Here is a 23,543-nt window from a genome sequence, read left to right as displayed (position 1 = left end):
GCTGAAGCCAGCCCTGGGTGTGGCGGTTGGAGGACGGGGGCGCAGTTGCAAGGGAACCTGTAACCCACAGAGGCATCCACTCCACACAGATGAGGCCCTGAACATGTGGAGGAAAGAGTGATGTCCCAAACGCTATTCGTCCCGAGCTGTCGCCCTCCCAGCCATACAGGAGAGGCCAGACACTGAGCTTAACCAGAGACTTCGTGTGTTGATTTTTCTGTCACAGGAGTAGTGGAAAGGCCTCAGGAAGTGTGGAACAGAGAAAGCAAAAACTTTATCATGATCTCCCCACACAGACACCCCCACAGTTAGCATTTTGGTGTACTTCCTTCAGGCCATTCCCCTGTGCTCTTTTATGTCACTGTAATTATATTGGACAGAAAGTTGCATATCCCACTGTTTTTTTAAACAGGCTTATCGAAAGTGATTTTTCCATGTCTTCCCCAAACTACTCATTATATGTCAACAAGTGGAGAGCAGAAAGTGTCTCTGCTGCTCTGCTATTTTGGGTTTCATTCAGACATGTTAGCCAGACGATGACCAGACCCCACTGCAGCATGACAGAGGTGGTTGTGTCTACGTTTGGCTTTTAGTTCCAATATTTGTAGTGTGTTAACCTGGGAAGATTATGTAAGCCTTTGAGGACAGCTTGCCTGGCAATCTTTCAGTGCAGCCCAGGAGGGCAGGGGTAGGCTAATGTGTTCTAAGGGCAGGCAGCTGGTCAGCCGGGCCTTCCCAGAAAGAACTGGCTGGCTTTGCAGTAAAACAGCTGTGAATCTCAGCTTCCTCGCTGTGAAAATCACTCTCATCCCTGCCTATCCTCTCACACACACTATGGGGAGATGGGGCTGAAGTCAGAATCCAGGAAGGCTAGAGGTGGATGGTGAGTGTGGGCTCTGCTAAAACACCCCACCCTGGGGCAGGAGCTGGCCCTGTTCTCCTGAACCCTGTAGAGCAGCATCTTTTCACTAGAGGGCTTACAATCCTGCCTGGGGTGGGGAACCCCAGTTTTGAGTTGGCTGGGTCCCAAACAGGTCCTCCCCTGGGTTCTTCCCCGAGAGCCCAGCCTGGTGCCAGCGGGTGCTCTGCTTGTGGGAGTTCAAGACGGCACCTGTGGGCATTCAAGCCTATCTCTGCCTGTCACCCCCCCTGAGAAAGCCTGAATCCTATCCCTGGGGAGGGTGAGTTAGGGTTAGTTCTGGGATGGAACCTCATCCTGAAGGGGAGGGAGCATGGCTGGGGCCACTTCCCAAAGGCTCTCTTCCTTTCCCCAGGCTGGCTCCACCTAGTTGGCTTTCAAACCTCAGAGCTCAGGAGAATCACCTGGGAAGCTCATTAGAGGCAGATGCCCTAGCTCCACCCCCAGAGGTTTGGATTGGTGGTTCTGCGGTGGAAGCCAGCTCCAGGTGATCCATTGCAGGCGCCCTGGGGAAACCAGTGCCTCACCAGGGCCCGCGGGGGTAGAAGGTGCCTCTCACTGCACCTCAGCAGCTCCCTGTATTCTGTGCAGGAGCAGCTGGCAGGCCAGATCAGGAAGACGCAGGAGCACTGCCACCAGACCCTGTTCATTTTAGATGAGGCTGAGAAGCTGCACCCAGGACTGCTAGAGGCCCTCAGGCCACACCTGGAACGCCAGGCCCCCGAGAACCCGAGGGCCAAGTCCCCGAGAACCATCTTTCTTTTTCTCAGGTAAGGTCTGGGGAACGACAGTCAGGAGGACTGGGTGAGGGGAGGAAGAACCCTGTCCAGGCGCTGTGTGTGCCAGGCCTGGGAGCTGTTACTTGGCCTGTAAGCCGGCGGTGGAGGGCTTCCACGCTTTTCTAGGCTGCCCACCCTTTTCCACAAGGGAGACCAACACAAACTCCGGGAGAGAAAACAGAAGCCCAGCTGACTGGGTGGCAGCAGGGGCGGAGAGCCTTAGGTCTCCCTGCTCCTGCCTTGATTCTGCCAAGCACTTCTGAAGGACTCTGACATCCCCTCCCCCAGCACAGGCCAGCTAACTAGCTCCCAGGACCAGCCTGGGGAGGACAAGCTGTCCCTCATCTGACCTCCTCCATGGTTCTCTTAGGATGGGGAGGCTCCCCTCAGACTCCCCAGTTAGTACATAGCCTCCTGAGAGAGGGACACTGGGAGTCCCCTCTTAGAAGGACATTAAGTGTTCTTTTTTAATTGAGGTATAATTGACATATTAGTTTCAGGTGGACAACGTGATTAGCTATTTGTTTATATTGTGAGGTGATCACAGTAAGTCTAGTTAACACCTGTCACCATACTAGTTACAAAACGTTTTTGTTCTTGTGATGAGAACTTTTAATATGTACTCTCTTAACAACTTCCAAATATGCACTACAGTATTAGTTACTAAAGCCACCATGCTGTACATTACATCCCCATGACTTATTTATTACTTGAAGTTTGTACAGTATTTGTCTCATTCATCTTTCTCTGTCTGACCTATTTCACTCAGCATAATGCCTTCAAGGTCCATCCATGTTGTTGCAAATAGCAAGGTTTCCTTCTTTTTTATGGCTGAATAATATTCCATTATGTGTGTGTGTGTGTGTGTGTGTGTGTGTGTGTGTGTATGTATGTATACACACACACACACATTTTTTTCTATATCCATTCATCTGTTGATGGACACAGGTTATTTCTTATCTTGGCTATTGTGAATAATGTTACAGTGAACATAGGCGTGCAGATATCTTTTCAAGTTAGTGTTTTCATTATCTTTGGATAAATGCCCAGAAGTGGAATTGCTGGATCATATGGTAGTTGTATTTTTAATTTTTTGAGGAACCTCCATACTGTTTTCCATAGTGGTTGCACCAATTTATTTTCCCACCAGGAATACACAAGGGTTCCCTTTTCTCCACAGCCTTACCAACACTGGTTATTTCTTGTCTATTTAATGATAGCCATTCTAAAAGGTATGAGGTGGTATCTCATACCTGTTATGATTTCCATAATATCCCCCATGATTAGTGATGTTGAGCACCTTTTGTCTACCTGTTGGCTACTTGTATGTCTTCTTTGGAAAAATGTCAATTCAGATCTGCCCATTTTTTAATTGGACTATTTTTTTGCTATTGAGTTGTATGAGTTCTTTATATGTTTTGGATACTAACCCGTTATCAGATATATGATTTGCAAATATTTTCTCCCATTTAGTAGGTTGCTGTTTTATTATTTATTTATTTGGCCACACTGGGTCTTAGTTGTGCCACACAGGATCTTTGTTGCTGCGTGCGGGATCTTTAGGTGTGGCATGCGGGCTATTAGTTGCAGCATGTGGGATCAAGTTCCCTGACCAGGGATCGAACCTGGGCCCCCTACATTGAGAGCGCAGAGTCTTAACCACTGGACCTCAGCGAAGTCCCTGCCTTTTTGTATTGTTGATGGTTTCCTTTGCTGTGCAGGAGCTTTTTGGTTTGATGTAGTCCCACTTGTTTATTTTTGATTTTGTTGCCTTAGCTTTTGGTGTCAAATCCAAAAAATATTTGCTAAGACCAATGCGAAGTAACTTACCACCTATGTTTTCCTCTAGGAATTTCATAGTTTCCGGTCTTAAGTTCAAGTCTTTAATCCATTTTTAAAAACTTTTTAAAGTTTTTAAAGGCCCCCCCCCAAAATAAAAAATACCAAATGTATGAAATCTCAGTTATGTGTGAGCATGGGCTGATTAGTCATTAGTCCATCGAGATGTCTTATTTAAGAGGAACGAGTGGGCGATTTTAAGTTAAAATGGTCCTGAAGTAAGAACCAGATGTCTTATAAAGATCACCATTAGCTACCCCCACGGAGTATAGGCCCGGTGCGAGAAGAGGGATCCCTGCCGAGCGGGTTGCTGGTTTCACGCGGCATGCTGATTAAGCTCGTGATCTAATGGAGCGGCCATAGGATATAATGGAAATAAAATTGTTAGGGGACATATAATATGTACGAGTATGCATATTATGTAATATGTAAAATTAATGAAATTTAATACGAGCTTTAACTTACCGTATGGAAAATAAATGAATGCACAATAACACATAGCATGTACATATGAATATTTACAAGAAGAGACAAATATTAATATGCATGTGTATATGTGTATGTGATATGTACAATAAAATGTTTTTGAAACAGATTACTTTTAATACTGACATAGTACTGTAGTGTTATGGTAACTCTACAATAAGCTTTTTCAAGGAATAGTTTATGTAGAATTCCAGCTTTGGGTGTTGGTGGTGAGGTTTAACGTCTCTTCCTTGAGTCTTAGGGAGGAATGGGGTTCTCCTTTTCCGGTTTACAAGACCGGGGTATTTCGTTATACTACAAAGACTCTTCATTTTAAGAGTTTATTTTCAATAAGGCTGATTGTTGGTATTAGCACTAAGATTAGGAGAAAGTATAGGATAGATGCTAATTGGCCTACGATGATGTATGGGTGTTCTACAGGTTGGCCTCCGATTCATGTTAAGGTTAGGAGGTCTGCGATTAGAGTTCAAAATAAGAGTTGGCTAAAGGGTCGGAATATTATACTTCGTTGTTTGGATGTTTGAAGTATTGGAATAAAGATTAGGATGAGGATGGAAAGTAGTAGTGCTAGTACTCCTCCTAGTTTATTGGGAATTGATCGTAAGATTGCGTATGCAAATAGGAAGTATCATTCTGGTTTGATGTGTGCAGGGGTGCTTAGTGCATTTGCTGGGGTATAGTTATCGGGGTCTCCTAATAGGTCAGGTGTGAATAGAGTTAGTGCTAGCAGGGTTAGGATTAATAGTAAAGCGCCTAGGGTGTCTTTGATTGTGTAGTAAGGGTGGAATGGGATTATATCTATGTTGGATGGGATTCCTGTGGGGTTATTGGATCCTGTTTCGTGTAGGAATAGCAGGTGAACAGCTACTAATGCTGTGATGATGAATGGGAGGATAAAGTGGAAAGCGAAGAAACGTGTTAGTGTTGCTTTATCTACGGAAAACCCGCCTCAGATTCATTCTACCAAGGTAGTGCCAATGTAAGGGATTGCTGATAGGAGATTAGTGATAACGGTTGCGCTTCAGAATGATATTTGTCCTCAGGGTAGGACATAGCCTACGAATGCAGTAGCTGTAACTATTAATAGTAGGAGTACGCCAGTGTTTCATGTTTCTTGGAATATATGAGAGCCATAGTATAGGCCGCGTCTGATGTGGGCGTAAAGGCAGATGAAGAATATAGAGGCTCCATTTGCGTGTAAATATCGAATGAGTCAACCGTAGTTAACGTCTCGACAGATGTGTGCGACTGATGAAAAGGCAGTTGAGGTGTCTGGCGTGTAGTGTATTGCTAGGAATAAACCTGTTAGGATTTGTATGATTAGGCAGAGGCCTAGTAGGGAGCCAAAGTTTCATCATGAGGAGATGTTAGATGGAGTGGGAAGATCAATAAATGTGTCATTGAGAATTTTTATTAGTGGGTGTGTTTTTCGGATGTTGGTCATTAAGGTTCTTGTAGTTGAATTACAACGATGATTTTTCATGTCATTGGTCGTGGTTGGAGTCCATGTGAGAATAATGGCAATATATATTGTTTTTATTATGAGCACTATGTTTGTAATTAGTCTTGTGGGGGTTTCTTCAAAGCCTTCACCTGTTTATGGTGGTTTAGGGTTGATTGTGGGTGGTGCTATGGGATGTGGAATTGTTTTTAGTTTTGGGGGTTCGTTTTTAGGTCTAATAGTATTTCTGATTTATTTGGGAGGAATGTTAGTTGTGTTTGGTTATACAACGGCTATAGCTACTGAGCAGTATCCTGAGGTTTGGGTTTCTAATAAAGTTGTACTAGGGGGATTTCTTTTAGGTTTGGTGGTAGAATTTTTAGTGGTGTTGTATGTTTTAGAGGGTGGAAAAGTGAATGTTGTGTTTGAGTTTAATGGGTTAGGGGATTGAGTCATTTATGATACAGGGGATTCTGGATTTTTTAGTGAGGAAGCTATAGGGATTGCTGCATTGTATAGTTACGGCACTTGGTTGGTTGTTGTTACTGGATGGTCTTTGTTTATTGGTGTGGTGGTTATTATGGAGATTACTCGGGGTAATTAAATAGTAGCATGCTAAGGGTTATAGTGATGAGGAAAGATAGGAAGTAGAGTTTGATAAGGCCTTTTTGGTTTGAAGTTAGTGTGGAGGCCTTTAGTTGAATGAGAGCTATAGTTTTTGGTAGAATGGTTTCTGTTCAGGCTAGGTCTAGCAAGGAGGTTGCAAATTTCTGGCTTATTGTTAGGATTAGGTGAGGGGGTAAGCGATGTATGATTGTAGGGAAATAACCTAGCAGGGTAGAGAATTTAGTAGAGTCTGATGGATAGGGATACTTTAGGTTTTTTGAGTAGGTGTTAATTTCGAATGCGAGAATAAAGCCTAGGGTTGTTACTATAAGGGCTGTTAGTTTTAGGTATAAAGGTATAGTTATTAGAGGGGTAGTTATTGGGGGTATACTGTTGGAGAGAATAAATCCGGCAAAGATGCTTCCGATTAATAGGCGTTTAATAGGGTTAATTAGTATGGGGTTAGTTTCATTAATGTTTAAGAGAGGAGGGAAGCGAGGTTGTTCTAGTAAAGTAAAGAAAATAATGCGAGTGCTGTAAATAGCTGTTAGGGAGGTGGCGATTAGTGTTAGTAGTAGGGCTCAGGCGTTGGTATAAGATGAAGTGGCGGCTTCAGTGATGAGGTCTTTAGAGTAGAATCCTGTGAGAAATGGTATTCCTGTTAGTGCGAAGCAGCCGATGATTAGGGCAGTTGTAGTGAAGGGAAGGATTTTGTATAGTCCTCCTATCTTTCGAATGTCCTGTTCATTGTTTAGATTGTGAATGATGGAGCCGGAACATAGGAATAACATAGCTTTGAAGAAAGCATGTGTACAAATGTGCAGGAATGCTAGGTGTGGTTGGTTGAGGCCTAATGTCACTATTATTAGGCCAAGTTGACTGGAGGTGGAAAAAGCAATGATTTTTTTGATATCATTTTGGGTTAAGGCACAGATAGCTGTGAATAGGGTGGGGAGGGCACCTAGAGAAAGTATTATTGTTTGAATAAATTTGTTATTTTCTGTTAGAGGGTAGAAGTGGATAAGTAGGAAAATTCCCGCTACGACTATTGTGCTTGAATGGAGTAGGGCTGAAACTGGAGTGGGACCTTCTATTGCTGAGGGTAGTCAGGGGTGTAGACCAAATTGGGCTGATTTTCCAGCTGCGGCTAATGTGAGTCCTATAAGAGGGAGGATTGGGGGATTTTGGTTAAGTGTGAAGATTTGTTGTAAGTCTCATGCGTTTGTATTATGTAGGAATCAGGCTATGGATAGAAGGAATCCGATGTCTCCGATACGGTTATATAGGATTGCTTGAAGAGCGGCTGTATTAGCGTCTGTTCGTCCGAATCATCAGCCAATTAATAGGAAAGATATAATTCCTACTCCCTCTCATCCGATAAATAATTGGAAGAGGTTGTTAGCTGTGACGAGGATAAGTATGGTAATGAGGAAGATAAGTAGATATTTGAAGAATTGGTTGATGTGAGGGTCGGAGTGCATGTATCATATTGAAAATTCTATGATAGACCATGTAATGAATAGTGCTACAGGCATAAATATAAGTGAAAAGTAGTCTATTTTAAAGCTGAGTGTTAGTTTAAGGGTATGGATAGTAATTCAGTGTCAGTTTGAGATGAGTATTTCTTGATTTGTGTGGATAAATATTATTATTGGGATCAGGCTGGTGATGAAAGCAAAGAGGGTTATATTTTTTACATAATGTTGGTACTTGTTGTTTTTGTAGAGGTTTGTACTAGATGCTATAACAGGGGCGATCAGTATGAGTAGTGTGAGTAGGGCGGAAGAAGTAAATAAGTTTATTACTTTTATTTGGAGTTGCACCAATTTTTTGGTTCCTAAGACCAATAGATAACTACTATCCTTTAAAAGCTTGAAAAAGCCACATTGTTAAGTGTGGAGGGCATGAATTAGCAGTTCTTGCAATACTTTTTCGGTAAGTAAGAAGTTTTTGTCTTCTGTTTTTAGTTTCACAAACTAACGGTTTTTTTAAACTACACTTACAATAGAGAGGCCCTAAAATGATTTTAGGGTTTAGTGACAGGAGTAGGAGGGGGATAATGTGTAGGGCTATTAAGGTATGTTCCCGTGTAAAAGTAGGGGTAAGGTTGTTAATATGGTGTGTGTTTGCTGCGTTGTGTTATGATTAGTATGTATAGGGAGTAGAGGGCTGTAATTACAATATTTGTTCCTATAAGGATGATAGTGAGGTTTGATCACGAGAAAGTTTATATAATTACGAGCAGTTCTCCGATCAGGTTGATGGTAGGGGGTAGGGCGAGGTTTGTTAGGCTTGCTAATAGTCATCAGGTAGCTATTAGTGGGAAAGAAATTTGTAGGCCTCGTGCTAGGATTATGGTTCGGCTATGAATACGTTCGTAGTTTGAATTTGCTAAACAGAATAATATGGAGGATGTAAGGCCATGGGCAATTATTAAGGCGGTAGCTCCTATGTAACTTCAAGGGGTTTGGATAAGGATGGCTGCAATGACGAGTGCTATGTGGCTGACTGAGGAGTATGCGATTAGTGATTTTAGATCTGTTTGGCGTAAACAGATAGAACTGGTTATGATTATTCCTCATAGGGATAGTACAAGGAAAGGGTAGGCTATGTGTTCTGTTAGGGGATTAAGAATTGATGTGATTCGTAGTATTCCATAGCCTCTGAGCTTTAGTAGTACAGCTGCAAGGACTATTGAGCCTGCAATGGGGGCTTCTACATGTGCTTTGGGTAATCAAAGATGTAGTCCGTAAAGGGGTATTTTTACTAGGAAGGCTATTATGCAAGCTAATCATATGAAAGTGTTAGATCAGGAAGTTGATAATGGTTGGGCTCAGTATTGTAATAATAGGAAATTTAGGGAGCCTACTGTATTTTGTAGATACGTTAGTGCTACTAGTAAGGGGAGAGATCCCATGAATGTATAAAATAAGAAGTAGAGCCCTGCGTTAAGTCGTTCTGTTTGGTTGCCTCAACGGGTAATGATAATGAGAGTAGGAATTAATGTGGCTTCAAATGTAATATAAAACATAATTAGTTCTATAGCAGTAAAGGTTATAATTAAGAGGATTTGTAGTATAATTAGTATTGTAATGTAGAGTTTTTTTCGGGCAAGTGGTTCTTTTAGGAGGTGAGATTGGCTTGCTATTAACATCAAGGGGAGAAGTCATATTAATATTAAGAGTGGTGCGGAAAGGGAGTCAGAGAAAAATGTTAAAGAGTAGTTGAGGCTGTTATCGTTAAATTGGTTAAGTAGAAGTAAGCTTGTAAAGCTGATTAGTAAACTGTGGGTTAATTCAGATAAAGTTAGTGTTAATTCAGATAAAGTTACTTTTTGATAGTCAAGTTAAAGGTATAATAGTAGGAACGATAAATTTTAGCATTGAAGGAGGTTAAGGTTTTGTACGTAGTCAGTACCATACGTGTTGGAAACTATGACTAATAAGGCTAGTCCAATAGCTGCTTCGCAGGCTGCAAATACTAAGAGGATGATTGGTATCATGTTGGCCAGAGTGAAGTGTGTGTTTAGGATTGTAAGGGCTGCTAGAATGAATAATGATAGTACTATGCCTTCTAAGCATAGTAATGCAGATATTAGGTGGGATCGGTATATTAATAAACCTGTGAGGGATACTGTAAAGGCAATTAAAATGTTAATGTGGACTAGGGACATTTGGTACTTGTGAGTTTAGATCACAGTCTAGTGGGTTGAAACCACTTGTTTTATTTTAAACTAAGTATCATATTTATCTCATTCTAGGCCTTTTTGGGTTCATTCATAGGCTAGGCTAGCTGCCAGTAGGAAGATCAGGAATAGGGCCATGAGGAGTATTGTTGTTAGGTTATTTGTTTGGATTGCTCAAGGTAAAGGGAGTAGGAGAGCAATTTCTAGGTCAAAGAGGAGGAAAGTAATTGCTACTAGGAAAAATTTTATGGAAAAGGGTAGACGAGCAGATCCTATTGGGTCAAAGCCACATTCGTAAGGGCTGGTTTTTTCTGCATAGACGTTTAGTTGGGGGAGTCAAAAAGCAGTAAGTATGAGTAGTAAGGCTAGGGTTGTATTCGTCAGTAACGTTAATAAAAGGCTTATTGTTCTTTTTCGGGGTGTACCGAAACTAACTGATTGGAAGTCAGTTGTACTTGTTAATACTAAAAGGACTATGAACCTCATCAATAGATTGATACATAGAGGAATAATCATACGACGTCTACGAAATGTCAGTATCAAGCAGCGGCTTCAAAGCCAAAGTGGTGATTTGATGTAAAGTGGAATATTATTTGGCGTATAAAGCAGACGATAAGGAAAGTGGATCCGATGATGACGTGTAGTCCGTGGAAGCCTGTGGCTACGAAGAAGGTAGAGCTATAGACTCCGTCTGAGATTGTAAATGGGGCTTCATAGTATTCTGATGCTTGAAGTAGGGTGAAATAGAGGCCAAGTATGATTGTGATGAGAAGAGCTTGGAGTATATGTTTGCGGTCACCTTCTATGAGACTATGATGGGCTCAAGTGATAGATACACCGGAAGCTAATAGTACGGAGGTATTGAGGAGTGGGACTTCTAGTGGATTTAGAGGGTGGATACCCGTTGGTGGTCAGGAGCCTCCTAATTCAGGAGTAGAGGCGAGGCTTGAATGGTAAAAGGCTCAGAAGAAGCCTGTAAAGAATAGGACTTCTGATAAGATAAATAAGATTATACCATATCGAAGTCCTTTTTGAACGGTTGGTGTGTGGTGGCCTTGGAAGGTGCTTTCTCGGACAATATCTCATCATCATTGGTATATTGTTAGGGTATTTGTCAAAAAGCTTAAAGTCAGTAAGATTATTGAGTTGAAGTGGAATCATATGATTAGGCCTGATGTTGTAAGAAATGCTGAGAGAGCTCCTGTAAGTGGTCAAGGACTGGCGTTTACTATATGATATGAGTGGGTTTGGTGGGTCATTATGTATTGTCCTGCAAGTATAGACTCACTAGTAAGGTGAATACGTAGGCTTGGATTAGGGCTACGGCGAATTCGAGGATGACTAATAGAGTGAGGATGGTAAATGTGATGAGGGCTGTGAATAGACTAATATTTATTAATGCAAGAGTTGCACTTCCGATTAGGTGTAGTAATAGGTGACCTGCAGTAATGTTAGCTGTTAGCCGTACTGCTAGAGCTAAAGGTTGAATAAATAGGCTAATAGTTTCGATTATCACTAACATAGGGATTAGGAAGGTGGGTGTGCCTAGTGGTAAAAGGTGGGCTAGGGATATTTTTGTCTTGTTAGTTACGGAAACCGATAATGACAGTGCCAGCTCATAATGGAATAGCTATGCCTAAATTTATAGAGAGTTGAGTAGTAGGTGTAAATGAGTGGGGTAATATTCCAAGGAGGTTTGTGGAAGCGATGAATAGGAAAAGTGAGATAAGTATTAGAGATTAGGTTTGTCCTTTGAGGCTATGTGTAACTATCAGTTGCTTTGATGTGAGTTTGGTTAGTCATTGTTGGATAGCGATTATACGGTTATTGATTAATCGATTTGGTGTTGGAAATAGTATGGTGGGAAATATAATAATTAGAGTAGTGATAGGAATACCTAGTATAATCGGGATTATGAAAGGGGCAAATAGATTTTCGTTCATGTGTGATTTCAAGGGGTTTGTTTTTGTAATTTAGTGCACATTGGTTTGGGGGAAAGAGAATAAAAATGCTTTGAGATTTTTCGTTGAAGTAATGTGAAGAGGGTAAAGATCATAGAGAGAATGGTAAGGAGTCATGTTGATGTATCTAGTTGTGGCATGTCATTAAGGGGAGTTTATAACTCTCAATCTTTAACTTAAAAGGTTAACGCTAGTTTAGCTTCTTAATGAAATTATAATATGGATGCAGATCATTTTTCAAAGTTCTCTAAGGGTACTAATTCGAGAACAATTGGCATAAAGCTGTGATTTGAGCCACAGATTTCTGAACATTGTCCATAGAACAGGCCAGGTCGTGTTGATATTAGGGTTGTTTGGTTTAGGCGTCCAGGAATTGCATCTGTTTTTAGACCTAGGGAAGGAACAGCTCATGAGTGTAGTACATCTTCTGAGGAAACTAGTATTCGGAATATTATTTGTATGGGTAGGACCATTCGATTATCTACTTCTAGCAATCGTAGTTCTCCTGGTTTTAGGTCCGAGGTTGGAATCATGTATGAGTCAAAATTTAGGTCTTCATAGTCGGTATATTCATAGCTTCAATATCATTGATGTCCTATTGTTTTTAGGTAAGGGAGGGATTGTTAATTTCTTCTATTATGTAGAGAATTCGTAGAGAAGGTAGGGCGATTATAATTAAGATAACGGCTGGGAGGACAGTTCAAATAGTTTCTACTTCTTGAGCGTCTATTGTACTAGTGTGTGTTAATTTGGTTGTAAGTATCAGTGTAATAATATAGAGGACTAGGGAGCTAATTAGGAAAACAATCATTAATGCGTGGTCATGAAACTGTAGGAGTTCTTCTATAACAGGTGATGCTGCATCTTGTAAGCCTAGTTGGAAGGGGTATGCCATGGAGATATACAGGATTTTCACTTGTGATTGAACTTTGACAAAGTTACGTAAGACTTTACTAATATCTCGCTCATAAAGAAAGACATAATGGTTATGATGTTGGCTTGAAACCGATTAGAGGGGGTTCGATTCCTTCCTTTCTTGAATATTTTAGGTTGACATATACCGGTTCCTCAAATGTGTGGTATGGTGGAGGACATCCGTTTAGTCATTCAAGGTTTGTGGAGGTGAGGTCTACTGCTAATACTTCCCGTTTAGATGCGAATGCTTCTCAGATAATGAAGATTATCAGTATGACTGCTGTCAGTGAGATAAAGGAGCCTATTGATGAGATGGTATTTCATGTTGTGTAGGCATCTGGATAGTCGGAGTATCGGCGAGGTATTCCAGATAGGCCTAGGAGGTGTTGTGGGAAGAATGTCATATTTACACCTACGAATATAATTATGAATTGGATTTTTGTTCATGTTGGGTTAAGTGTATAGCCTGAAAATAGTGGAAATCAGTGGACGAAACCTCCTATAATGGCAAAGACAGCTCCTATTGAAAGCACGTAGTGAAAATGGGCAACCACATAATAGGTGTCGTGGAGAATGATGTCTAGGGATGAGTTAGCCAGGATAATACCGGTTAAACCTCCTACTGTGAATAAGAAAATAAAGCCTAAAGCTCATATTAGGGCGGGAGATCATTTAATACTTCCTCCGTGAAGTGTTGCCAGTCAGCTGAAGACTTTTACTCCTGTAGGAATTGCAATAATTATAGTGGCTGATGTAAAGTATGCTCGTGTATCTACGTCTATTCCAACTGTAAATATATGATGAGCTCATACAATAAAACCCAGGAAACCAATAGAAACTATAGCTCATACTATTCCCATATACCCGAAAGGTTCTTTTTTCCCCGAATAATAGGTAACGATATGTGAAATTATTCCGAAGCCGGGCAGAATTAGAATATATACTTCGGGATGGCCAAAAAATCAGAATAGGTGTTGATACAGGATTGGGTCCCCTCCTCCTGCTGGGTCGAAAAAGGTTGTGTTTAGGTTTCGATTGGTTAATAGTATAGTAATTCCGGCTGCCAAGACGGGTAGTGATAGTAAGAGTAAGACTGCTGTGACCAAGACTGATCAGACGAAGAGAGGTGTTTGGTATTGGGTTATAGCGGGTGGTTTTATATTAATAATAGTTGTAATGAAGTTAATAGCCCCAAGGATTGAAGATACACCGGCTAAATGTAGAGAGAAAATAGTAAGGTCTACTGAGGCTCCTGCGTGTGCTAGATTTCCGGCTAGAGGAGGATATACAGTTCAGCCTGTTCCTGCGCCGGCTTCAATTATTGAAGATGCTATCAGTAGTAGAAAGGAAGGGGGAAGTAGTCAGAAGCTTATGTTGTTTAGACGAGGGAATGCTATGTCAGGGGCTCCAATTATCAAGGGAACTAGTCAGTTTCCAAATCCCCCAATTATGATAGGTATAACCATAAAGAAAATTATTACGAAGGCGTGAGCTGTTACTAGAACATTATAAAGTTGGTTGTCTCCAATAAGTGTGCCAGGTTGACCTAATTCAGCACGAATCAACAAGCTTAGACCAGTACCCACTATTCCTGCCCAGGCGCCAAATAGTAAATACAGAGTACCAATGTCTTTGTGATTGGTAGAGAATAGTCATCGGTTTATGAACATAGGTAAAATGGCCGAGTAGGCATTAGGCTACTAAATCTAATGGCCGAGTAGGCATTAGACTACTAAATCTAAAGACAGGGGTAAAGTCCTCTTTTTGCCAAGTCCTGTGGTGAATAATCATTTTGAATTGCAAATTCAAAGTAGCAGCTTCAATCCTGCCGGGACTTCTCCCGCCTTTTTTTTCTCGCGGTGGGAGTAGATTGAAGCCAGTTTATTAGGGTATTTAGCTGTTAACTTAAAGTTCGTGGGAGATGTATCCCTCCAATCTAGTGAGGATTTAGCTTAATTAAAGTGTTTGATTTGCATTCAATTGATGTGAGATATGGTCTTGCAATCCTTATTGGGCAGGGGTTAAGTAAAATTATACTTGCTTAGGGCTTTGAAGGCTCTTGGTCTTATTTAACCTAAACCCTTATAGTAGGATAAAGAGTGCTGGTGTAAGAGGTAGGAGTATTGTGGATAGTACGATTGCTGTTGGTAAAAGGGTTATTTGTTTTGTGGAGTGGAATTGTCATTTTATTTTTATGTTGTTGGTAGAGGGGAACAGGGTTAATGCTGTGGAGTAGGTAAGGCGTATATAGAAATATAGGTTGAGTAGAGCTGTGATGGCTATGAGGGTGGGTAGGATGAGGGTGTCGTTTTTTGTTAGTTCTTGAATAATCATTCATTTGGGTATAAAGCCTGTGAGTGGAGGAAGTCCTCCTATGGAGAGTAGGGTAAGCATAGTAAAGGTTGTTATAACAGGTATTGTATTTCATGTTTGGGATAGTAGTAGTGTGGTGGTAGTGGAGTTTTGAATAAGTAGTATAAATATGGTGAAGGTTATTACAATGTAAATTAATAGATTTAGTGGGGTGAGGGCTGGGTTGTATAATAAAACAGCGGTTATTCATCCTATGTGAGCAATTGATGAATAGGCTATGATTTTTCGGAGTTGTGTTTGGTTTAGTCCACCTCAGCCTCCGATTAGAATTGATAGGAAGGATATAGTAATTATTAGGTGTAGATTGATTGATGGTGAAATTTGATAAAGGATTGAGATGGGTGCGAGTTTTTGTCACGTAAGTAGGATTAGTCCTGTGCTTAGGGGAACACCTTGTGTAACTTCTGGTACTCAAAAGTGAAAAGGGGATAATCCTAGTTTAATGGCTAAAGCTATTGTTATTAGAATGGATGCTGTTGGGTCGAATAATTTTATGATGGTTCATTGGCTGGAGTGTATTAGGTTAATAATAATTGCTAGTATAAGTAATAAGGATGCTGTGGCTTGTGTTAGAAAGTATTTGGCTGAGGCTTCTGTGGCTCGAGGATTAGGTTTTTTTATTATGATAGGAATGATGGCTATCATATTTATTTCTAGTCCAATTCAGGCGAACAGTCAATGGGAGCTAATGGTTACAATTGTTGTGCTTAGGACGATGGTTGTTAGTAGGGTGATAGAGACGAATGGGTTAATTAGTATGGGAAGGATATGAACCAACATTTCCGGGGTATGGGCCCGGTAGCTTATTTAGCTGACCTTACTATAGATTATGGTGTAGTGTGGTAGCACGGAGAATTTTGAATTCTTAAGGGTAAGTTCGATTCCTATTATTCTAGAAATAAGAGGACTCAAACCTCTATTATTTACTCTATCAAAGTAATTCTTTTGTCAGACATATTTCTTATTTTATGTTTGGGGTGGGATGCCTGCTGTTATAATGGGCAGTGAGATGTGTCATATGCAGAGAGCTAGTGTCAGTGGGAGGAAATTTTTTCAGAGGAGGTGTATTAGTTGGTCATATCGGAATCGGGGGTAGGATGCTCGGATTCATAGGAAGGATATTGTTAATAGTAGCGATTTGATGATTAGGTTTGTTGTGCATAGTTCTGGTATGTAGGGGTCGTGGAATGCTCCTAGAAATAAGATACTTGTGAATATATTTATTATGATAATGTTAGCATATTCTGCTAGGAAGAATAGGGCGAAAGGGCCTGCTGCATATTCTACATTAAAGCCAGATACGAGTTCTGATTCTCCTTCTGTAAGGTCGAAAGGGGCTCGGTTAGTTTCTGCTAAGGTGGAAATAAATCATATTGTGGCTAGTGGTCATGAAGGGAAGAGTAATCATAGTTTTTCTTGTGTAGTGTTTAGTGTAGATAGAGTGAAGGAGCTTTAAGGCTCCTTGGAGTATAGTTGATTATTTTGTGTTAGTTTCAGGTGTACAGCAAAGTGATTCATTATACATATACATGTATCTGTTCTTTTTCAAATTCTTTTCCCTTTAGGTTATTACACAATATTGAGCATAGTACCTTGTGCTATACGATAGGTCCTTGTTGGTTATCTATTTTAAATATAGTAGTGTGTATATATCAATCCCAAACTCCCAGTTTATCCTCCCCACCCCACCTTTCTCCTTTGGTAACCATAAATTTTCTAAGTCTATGAATCTGTTTCTGTTTTGTAATAAGTTCATTTGCATCATTTTTTTTATTCCACATATAAGTGTTATCATATGATATTTGTCTTTCTCTGTCTTCACTTAGTATGATAATCTCCAGGTCCATCCATTATTTCATTCTTTATATATATTTTATTTATATATATTTCATTCTTTATATATATGTACCACATCTTCTTTATCCATTCCTCTGTTAATGGACATTTAGGTGCATGGGTTTATCTCTGGGCTTTCTATCCTGTTACATTGATCTATATTTGTTTTTGTGCCAGTACCGTACTGTTTTGATGACTGTAGCTTTGTAGTATAGTCTGAAGGCAGGGAGCCTGATTCCTCCAGTTCTGTTATTCTTTCTTAAGATTGCTTTGGCTGTTTGGGGTCTTCTGTGTCTCCATACAAATTATAACATTTTTTGTTCTATTTCTGTGGAAAAATGCCATTGGTACAATAATGCAATAGGGGTTGCATTGAATCTGTAGATTGCCATGGGTAGTATAGTCATTTTGACAATATTGATCCTTCTAATATAAGAACATGGTATATCTTTACATATGTTTGTGTCATCTTTGATTTCTTTATCAGGGTCTTACAGTTTTTGGAGTACAGGTCTTTTGGCTCCTTAAGTAGGTTTATTCCTCGGTATTTTATTCTTTTTGATGCAGTGGTAAATGGGATTGTTTCTTTAATTTCCCTTTCTGATCTTTTGTTGTTAGTGTATAGAAATGCAACAGACTTCTGTGTATTAATTTTGTATCCTGTCACTTTACCAAATTCAGATGAGCTCTAGTAGTTTTCTGGTAGCATCTTTAGGATTTTCTGTGTATCGTATCATGTAATCTGCAAACAGTGATGGTTTTACTTTTCCAATTTGAATTCCTTTTCTTTTTATATCTTTTTCTTCTCTGATTGCCATGGTTAGAACTTCCAAAACCTATGTTGAATAAAAGTGGCAAAAGTGAGGGGGCTTCCCTGGTGGTGCAGTGGTTAAGAATTCGCCTGACAATGCAGGGGACATGGGGTCGAGCCCTGGTCTGGGAAGATCCCACATGCCACGGAGCAACTAAGCCCGTGCGCCACAACTACTGAGCCTGCGCTCTAGAGCCCGCGAGCCACAACGACTGAGCCCATGTGCCATAGCTACTGAAGCACCTAGAGCCCGTGCTCCACAACAAGACAAGCCACTGCAATGCGAAGACCGCACACTGCAACGAAGAGTAGACCCCGTGTTATCTATTTTATACATATTAGTGTATATATGTCAATCTCAATCTCCCAATTCATACCACCCCACCCCACCCCGCCACTGCTTTCCCCCCTTGGTGTCTGTACGTTTGTTCTCTACTTCTATGTCTCTGTTTCTGCCTTGCAAACAGGTTCATCTGTACCATTTCTCTAGATTCCATATATATGCGTTAATATACAATATTTGTTTTTCTCTTTCTGACTTACTTCACTCTGTGTGACAGTCTCTAGGTCCATCCACATCTCTATAAATGACCCAGTTCCGTTCCTTTTTATGGCTAATATTCCATTGTATATATGTACCACATCTTCTTTATCCATTCATCTGCCCATGGGCATTTAGCTTGATTCCATAACCTGGCTATTGTAAATAGTGCTGCAGTGAACATCGGGGTGCATGTGGCTTTTTGAATTATGGTTTTCTCTGGGTATATGCCCAGTAGTGGGATTGCTGGGTCATATGGTAATTCTATTTTTAGTTTTTTAAGGAACCTCCATACTGTTCTCCACCGTGGCTGTATCAATTTACATTCCCACCAACAGTGCAAGAGGGTTCCCTTTTCTCCACACCCTCTCCAGCATTTGTTGTTTGTAGATTTCTGATGATGCCTTTTCTAACTAGTGTGAGGTGATACCTCATTGTAGTTTTGATTTGCATTTCTCTAATAATTAGTGATGTTGAGCAGCTTTTCATGTGCCTCTTGGCCATCTGTCTGTCTTCTTTGAAAAAATGTCTATTTAGGTCTTCTGCCCATTTTTGGATTTTTTGTTTTTTTAATATTGAGCTGCATGAGCTGTTCATATATTTTGGAGATTAATCATTTGTCCATTGATTTCATTTGCAAATATTTTCTCCCATTCTGAGGGTTGCCTTTTCGTCTTGTTTATAGTTTCCTTTGCTGTGCAAAAGCTTTTAAGTTTCATTAGGTCCCATTTGTTTATTTTTGTTCTTATTTCCATTACTCTAGGAGATGGGTCAAAAAAGATCTTGCTGTGAGTTACGTCAAAGAGTGTTATTCCTATGTTTTCCTCTGAGAGTTTTATGGAGTCCAATCTTACATTTAGGTCTTTAATCCATTTTGAGTTTATTTTTGTGTTTGGTGTTAGGGAGTGTTCTAATTTCATATTTTTACATATAGCTGTCCAGTTTTCCCAGCACCATTTGTTGAAGAGACTGTGTTTTCTCCATTGTATATCCTTGCCTCCTTTGTCATAGATTAGTTGACCATAAGTGTGTGGGTTTATCTCTGGGCTTTCTATCCTGTTCCACTGATCTGTATTTCTGTCTTTGTGCCAATACCATATTGTCTTGATTACTGTAGCTTCGTCGTATAGTCTGAAGTCAAAGTCTGATTCCTCCAGCTCCATTTTTTCCCCTCAAGATTGCTTTGGCTATTTGGGGTCTTTTGTGTCTCCATGCAAATTTAAAGACGTTTTGTTCTAGTTCCGTAAGAAATGCCACTGGTAATTTGATAGGGATTGCACTGAATCTGTACATTGTTTTGGGTAGGATAGTCATTTTCACAATATTGAGTCTTCCAATCCAAGAACATGATATATTTTTCCATCTGTTTGTGTCATCTTTGATTTCTTTCATCAGTGTCTTACAGTTTTCTGAGTACAGGTCTTTTACCTCCCTAGGTTGGTTTATTCCTAGGTATTTTATTCTTTTTGTTGCAGTGTTGAATGGGATTGTTTCCTTCATTTCTCTTTCTGATCTTTCGTTGTTAGTGTATAGGTGTGCAAGCTATTTCTGTGCATTAATATTGTATCCTGCAACTTTACCAAATTCATTGATTAGCTCCAGTAGTTTTCTGGTGGCATCTTTAGGATTCTCTATGTATAGTACCATGTCATCTGCAAACAGTGACAGTTTTGCTTCTTTTCAATTTGGATTCCTTTTATTTTTCTTCTCTGATTGCTGTAGCTAGGACTTCCAAAACTATGTTGAATAATAGTGGCAAGAGTTGACATCCTTGTCTTGTTCCTGATCTTAGAGGAAATGCTTTCAGTTTTTCACCTAAGAATGATGTTTGCTGTGGGTTTGTTGTATATGGCCTTTATTATGTTGAGGTAGGTTCCCTCTATGCCCCCTTTCTGGAGAGTTTTTATCATAAATGGATGTTAAATTTTGTCAAAAGCTTTTTCTGCTCTATTGAGATGATCATATGGCTTTTATTCTTCAGTTGGTTAATATGGTGTATCACATTGATTGATTTGTGTATATTGAAGAATCCTTGCATCCCTGGGATAAATCCCACTTATCATGGTGTATGATCCTTTTAATGTGTTGTTGGATTCTGTTTGCTAGTATTTTGTTGAGGATTTTTGCAACTATATTCATCAGTGATATTGGTCTGTAATTTTCTTTTTTGTAGTATCTTTGTCTGGTTTTGGTATCAGGATGATGGTGGCCTCGTAGAATGAGTTTGGGAGTGTCCCTTCCTCTGCAATTTTTTGGAGGAGTTTGAGAAGGATGGGTTGTTAGGTCTTTTCTAAATGGTTGAAAGAATTCACCTGTGAAGCCATCTGGTCCTGGACTTTTGTTTATTGGAAAATTTTTTTTTTTTAGGAGTTTATTAATTAATTTATTTTTGCTGTGTTGCGTCTTCGTTTCTGTGTGAGGGCTTTCTTTAGTTGTGGCAAGCGGGGGCCATTCTTCATCACGGTGCACAGGCCTCTCACTATCGCGGCCTCTCTTATTGCGGAGCACAGGCTCCAGACGTGCAGGCTCAGTAGTTGTGGCTCACAGGCCTAGTTGCTCCGCGGCATGTGGGATCTTCCCAGACCAGGGCTCGAACCCGTGTCCCTGCATTAGCAGGCAGATACTCAACCACTGCGCCACCAGGGAAGCCCCTGGTGGAAGATTTTTAATCACAGTTTCAATTTCATTACATGTGATTGGTCTGTTCATATTTTCTGTTTCTTCCTGGTTCAGTCTTGGAAGGTTATACCTTTCAGGAATTTGTCCATTTCTTCCAGGTTATCTATTTTATTGGCATAGAGTTGCTTGTAGTAGTCTCTTAGGATGCTTTGTATTTCTGCGGTGTCTGTTGTAACTTCTCCTTTTTCATTTCTAATTTTATTGATTTGAGTCCTCTCCCTGTTTTTCTTGGAGTCTGGTTAAAGGTTTATCAATTTTGTTTATCTTCTCAAAGAACCAGCTTTTAGTTTTATTGATCTTTGCTATTTCATTTATTGTTTCTATTTCATTTATTTCTGCTCTGATATTTATGATTTCTTTCCTTCTACTGACTTTGGGTTTTGATTGTTCTTCTTTATCTAGTTCCTTTAGGTGTAAGGTTAGATTGTTTGAGATTTTTCTTGTTTCTTGAGGTAGGCTTGTATTGCTATAAACTTCCCTCTTAGAACTGCTTTTGCTGCATCCGTAGGTTGTGGATCATTGTGTTTTCATTGTCATTTGTCTCTAGGAATTTTTTGATTTCCTCTTTGATTTGTTCAGTGATCTCTTGGTTATTTAGTAATGTATTGTTTAGCCTCCATGTGTTTGTTTTTTACGTTTTTTTCCCTGTAATTTATTTCTAATCTCATAGCGTTGTGATCAGAAAAGACACTTGGTATGATTTCAATTTTCTTAAATTTACTGAGGCTTGATTTGTGCCCCAAGACGTGATCTATCCTGGAGAATGTTCCATGTGCACTTGAGAAGAAAGTGTAATCTGCTGTTTTCTGATGGAATGTCCTATAAACATCAATTAAATCTATCTGGTCTGTTGTCTCATTTAAAGCTTGTGTTTCCTTATTAATTTTCTGTCTGGATGATCTGTCCATTGGTGTGAAGCAATAAAGTCCCCCATTATTATTGTGTTACTCTCGATTTTCTCTGTTATAGTTCTTAGCCATTGCCTTATTTATTGAGGTGCTCCTCTGTTTGGTTCATATATATTTATAATTGTTCTATCTTCTTGGATTGAACCCTTGATCATTATGTAGTGTCCTTCCTTGTCTCTTGTAACATTCTTTATTTTAAAGTCTATTTTAACTGTTATGAGTATTGCTACTCCAGCTTTCTTTTGATTTCCATTTGCATGGAATATCTTTTTCCATCCCCTCACTTTCAGTCTGTATGTGTCCCGAGGTCTGAAGTGGGTCTCTTGTAGACAGCATATATGGGTCTTGTTTTTGTATCCATTTGGCAAGCCTGTGTCTTTTGGTTGGAGTATGTAATCCATTCACATTTAAGGTAATTATCGATATGTATGTTCCTCTTACCATTTTCTTAATTGCTCTGGTTTGTTTTTGTAGGTCTTTTTCTTCTCTGTGTTTCCCACTTTGAGAAGTTCCTCTAGCATTTGTTGTAGAGCTGGTTTGGAGGTGCTGAATTCTCTTAGCTTTTGCTTGTCTGTAAAACTTCTGATTTCTCCATCGAACCTGATTGAGATCCTTGCCGGGTAGAGTAATCTTGGTTGTAGGTTCTTCCCTTTCATCACTTTAAATATATCATGCCACTCCCTTCTGGCTTGTTGAGTTTCTGATAAGAAGTCAGCTGTTAACCTTATGGGAGTTCCTTTGTACATTATTTGTCATTTTTCCCTTGTTGCTTTTAATAATTTTTCTTTGTCTTTAATTTTTGTCAATTTGATTACTATGTGTCTCAGCATGTTTCTCCTTGGGTTTATCCTGCCTGGGACTCTCTGTGTTCCTGGACTTGGTTTACTGTTTCCTCTCCCATGTTAGGAAAGTTTTCGACTATAATCTCTTCAAATATTTTTTCCGGTCCTTTCTCTTTTGTCCTCTGGGACCCCTATAATGCGAACGTTGTTGCATTTAATGTTGTCCCATAGGTCTCTTAGGTTGTCATTTCTTTTCATTCTTTTTCTTTATTCTGTTCCACAGCAGTGAATTCCACTATTCTGTCTTCCAGGTCCCTTATCCATTCTTCTATTCTGCTATTGATTCCTTCTAGTGTATTTTTCATTTCAGTTATTGTATTGTTCTTCTCTGTTTATTTGTTCTTTAATTCTTCTAGGTCTTTGTTAAACATTTCTTGCATCTTCTTGATCTTTGTCTCCATTCTTTTTCCGAGATCCTGGATCATTTTCACTATCATTATTCTGAATTCTTTTTCTGGAAGGTTGCCTATGTCCACTTGGTTTAGTTGTTTTTCTGGGGTTTTATCTTGTTCCTTCATCTGGTACATAGTCCTCTGCATTTTCATTTTGTCTTTCTGTGAATGTGGTTTTCGTTCTACAGGCTGCAGGATTGTAGTTCTTCTTGCTTCTGCTGTCAGCTCTCTGGTAGATGAGGCTATCTAAGAGGCTTGTACAAGCTTCCTAATGGGAGGGACTGGTGATGGGTAGAGCTGGATGTTACTCTGGTGGGCAGAGCTCAGTAAAATTTTAATCCGCTTGTGTGCTGATGGGTGGGGCTGAGTTCCCTCCCTGTTGGTTGTTTGGGCCGAGGCAACCCAGCACTGGAGCCTATGGCCTCTTTGGTGGGGCTAATGGTGGACTCTTTGGTGGACTCCAAGGAGTACTTCCCAGAACTTCTGCTGCCAGTGTCCTTGTCCCTGCAGTGAGCCACAGCTGGCCCCTG

General features: G+C 40.1%; 1 protein-coding gene across 2 annotated transcripts in view; it reads left to right on the top strand.

Moving 5' to 3' along the window:
- Positions 1 to 23,543, top strand: part of TOR3A (torsin family 3 member A) — a 37,848-nt gene that overhangs the window by 2,535 nt on the left and 11,770 nt on the right. For both annotated transcript variants that reach the window (XM_019952246.3, XM_019952245.3), the window contains one exon: positions 1,511 to 1,689. In XM_019952246.3, coding sequence (XP_019807805.1) covers positions 1,511 to 1,689 — 179 coding nt within the window. The remainder of the gene's footprint in view (positions 1 to 1,510; positions 1,690 to 23,543) is intronic.

The sequence above is a fragment of the Tursiops truncatus genome, chromosome 1, assembly GCF_011762595.2.
Source record: "Tursiops truncatus isolate mTurTru1 chromosome 1, mTurTru1.mat.Y, whole genome shotgun sequence".
NCBI classification, from domain to species: domain Eukaryota; kingdom Metazoa; phylum Chordata; class Mammalia; order Artiodactyla; family Delphinidae; genus Tursiops; species Tursiops truncatus.
The sequence above is the reverse complement of the archived record's forward strand: the minus strand, read 5'-3'. Positions and strand labels throughout refer to the sequence as shown.